At 39.4% G+C, this 1420-nt stretch overlaps 1 protein-coding gene across 2 annotated transcripts in view; it reads left to right on the forward strand.

The window, feature by feature from the left end:
- Positions 1-1410, forward strand: part of LOC102313171 (stonustoxin subunit alpha) — a 4340-nt gene extending 2930 nt beyond the window's left edge. The window contains exons 3-5 of one of the 2 annotated variants that reach the window (XM_042217818.1): positions 77-123; positions 200-455; positions 560-665. In XM_042217818.1, the coding sequence (XP_042073752.1) occupies positions 77-123; positions 200-455; positions 560-632 (376 nt within the window). In that variant the 3' untranslated portion in view covers positions 633-665. Of the gene's footprint in view, positions 1-76; positions 124-199 lie in introns of both variants that reach the window. The other variant, XM_005953255.3, reaches the window with a different exon arrangement.
- Positions 1411-1420: the final 10 nt, after the last annotated feature.

Raw genomic sequence — 1420 nt, forward strand, 5'->3', positions numbered from 1 at the left:
TTATTTCTCTAGAAAAGATGAATCAGAGAACATAAAGGCCATGTCTGCACACTAAAAGATAACGTGCTCATTTCAGTGTGGAGCCTCAAGGAGTCCAGTGGATGAGACCAGGTCTAAGGAAATGTAAGTATTTTTGATTTATGAGCTGCATTCACACAATCTTGTACTGTTCTACATTTTTTCTCACGGTTCCTTTTAGATTTCTGTGATCTGACGCTGGATCCAAACACAGCACACAAGAACCTCAAACTGTCTGATGACAACAAGGAGGTGACACATGTGGAAGAAGACCAGCTGTATCCTGATCATGATCTTAGGTTTGATCACTGGCCTCAGCTGCTGTGTACCAACAGTCTGAGTGGTCGCTGTTACTGGGAGGTTGAGTGGAGAGGAGAGGTTCATGTTGCTGTAGCTTATGAAGGAATCAGACGGAAAGGAGAAGAGGATGAATGCAGGTTTGGAAGGAATTATCAATCCTGGAGTCTCAACTGCAGTCATGATAAGGGTTACTATGCAAGTCACAAATTTGATTTAAGAGCCATCCCTCTTCTCCCCTCAGCTGTTTCTCACAAAGTAGCAGTGTATGTGGACTGTTCTGCAGGAACTGTGTCCTTCTACAGTGTCTCCTCTGATAAACTGATCCACCTGCACACCTTCAACACCACCTTCACTGAACCTGTATATGCTGGGTTTAGGGTGAAGCCTGACTCTAGTATCCACCTCTGTGCTGACTCAGAATAATGAACTTACTGTGCAGAGAAATATTCTCACATTGGTGTTTCATACTTTTTCTTACTTAGTATATCAGGTAACTGTCTCGTACATATATTCGTTTGTTTTTCAGTCCAGAGATGTTGGATCAGACTGATTCTCCTGAAAAAAATTTTTTTTATCACCCTTATTGTCTTTGGTGCCTTTTTTTAAAGAGCAGATATCAGTTGTTACTTATATACTACAGTTTAAATACCCACAGGACTTTTAGTGCTGAGGAAAGAGGAACTGTATTTTTAAATTTGTTGCATTATACACATTTTAATCATGCTTACACTGATGGATGAAATCTTTGGAACATATAATTTAGACATTTTAGATGTTGTTGGTTAGACTTTGTGATGATGAGCGCTGCAGGCTCTAAATATTTTGTGTTTAGGTGTCTTTAATTTTTTACATTGCATAACTATACGTTTGTGTCTCTCTCTTGTTATGCAAGTAACATTTCAGTACAATTAGTTCCTGGAGAAAAGCAATATCACCACTGTGTGACCAGTTTTCACAACAACTGATCTGGATGGTTCTGGATCCATTTATTAGTCTGTGTTGATCCAAATGTAGCTTCTAGTACTGCTGATACAAGAAGAGAAGCTTATGGCTAACTGGACGCTGTGGAGACGTCTCTCTTCAGTTCATAATCAATAAAAAC

The sequence above is a fragment of the Haplochromis burtoni genome, unplaced genomic scaffold, assembly GCF_018398535.1.
Source record: "Haplochromis burtoni strain Fernald_Lab_line unplaced genomic scaffold, NCSU_Asbu1 Contig_3135, whole genome shotgun sequence".
NCBI lineage: Eukaryota > Metazoa > Chordata > Actinopteri > Cichliformes > Cichlidae > Haplochromis > Haplochromis burtoni.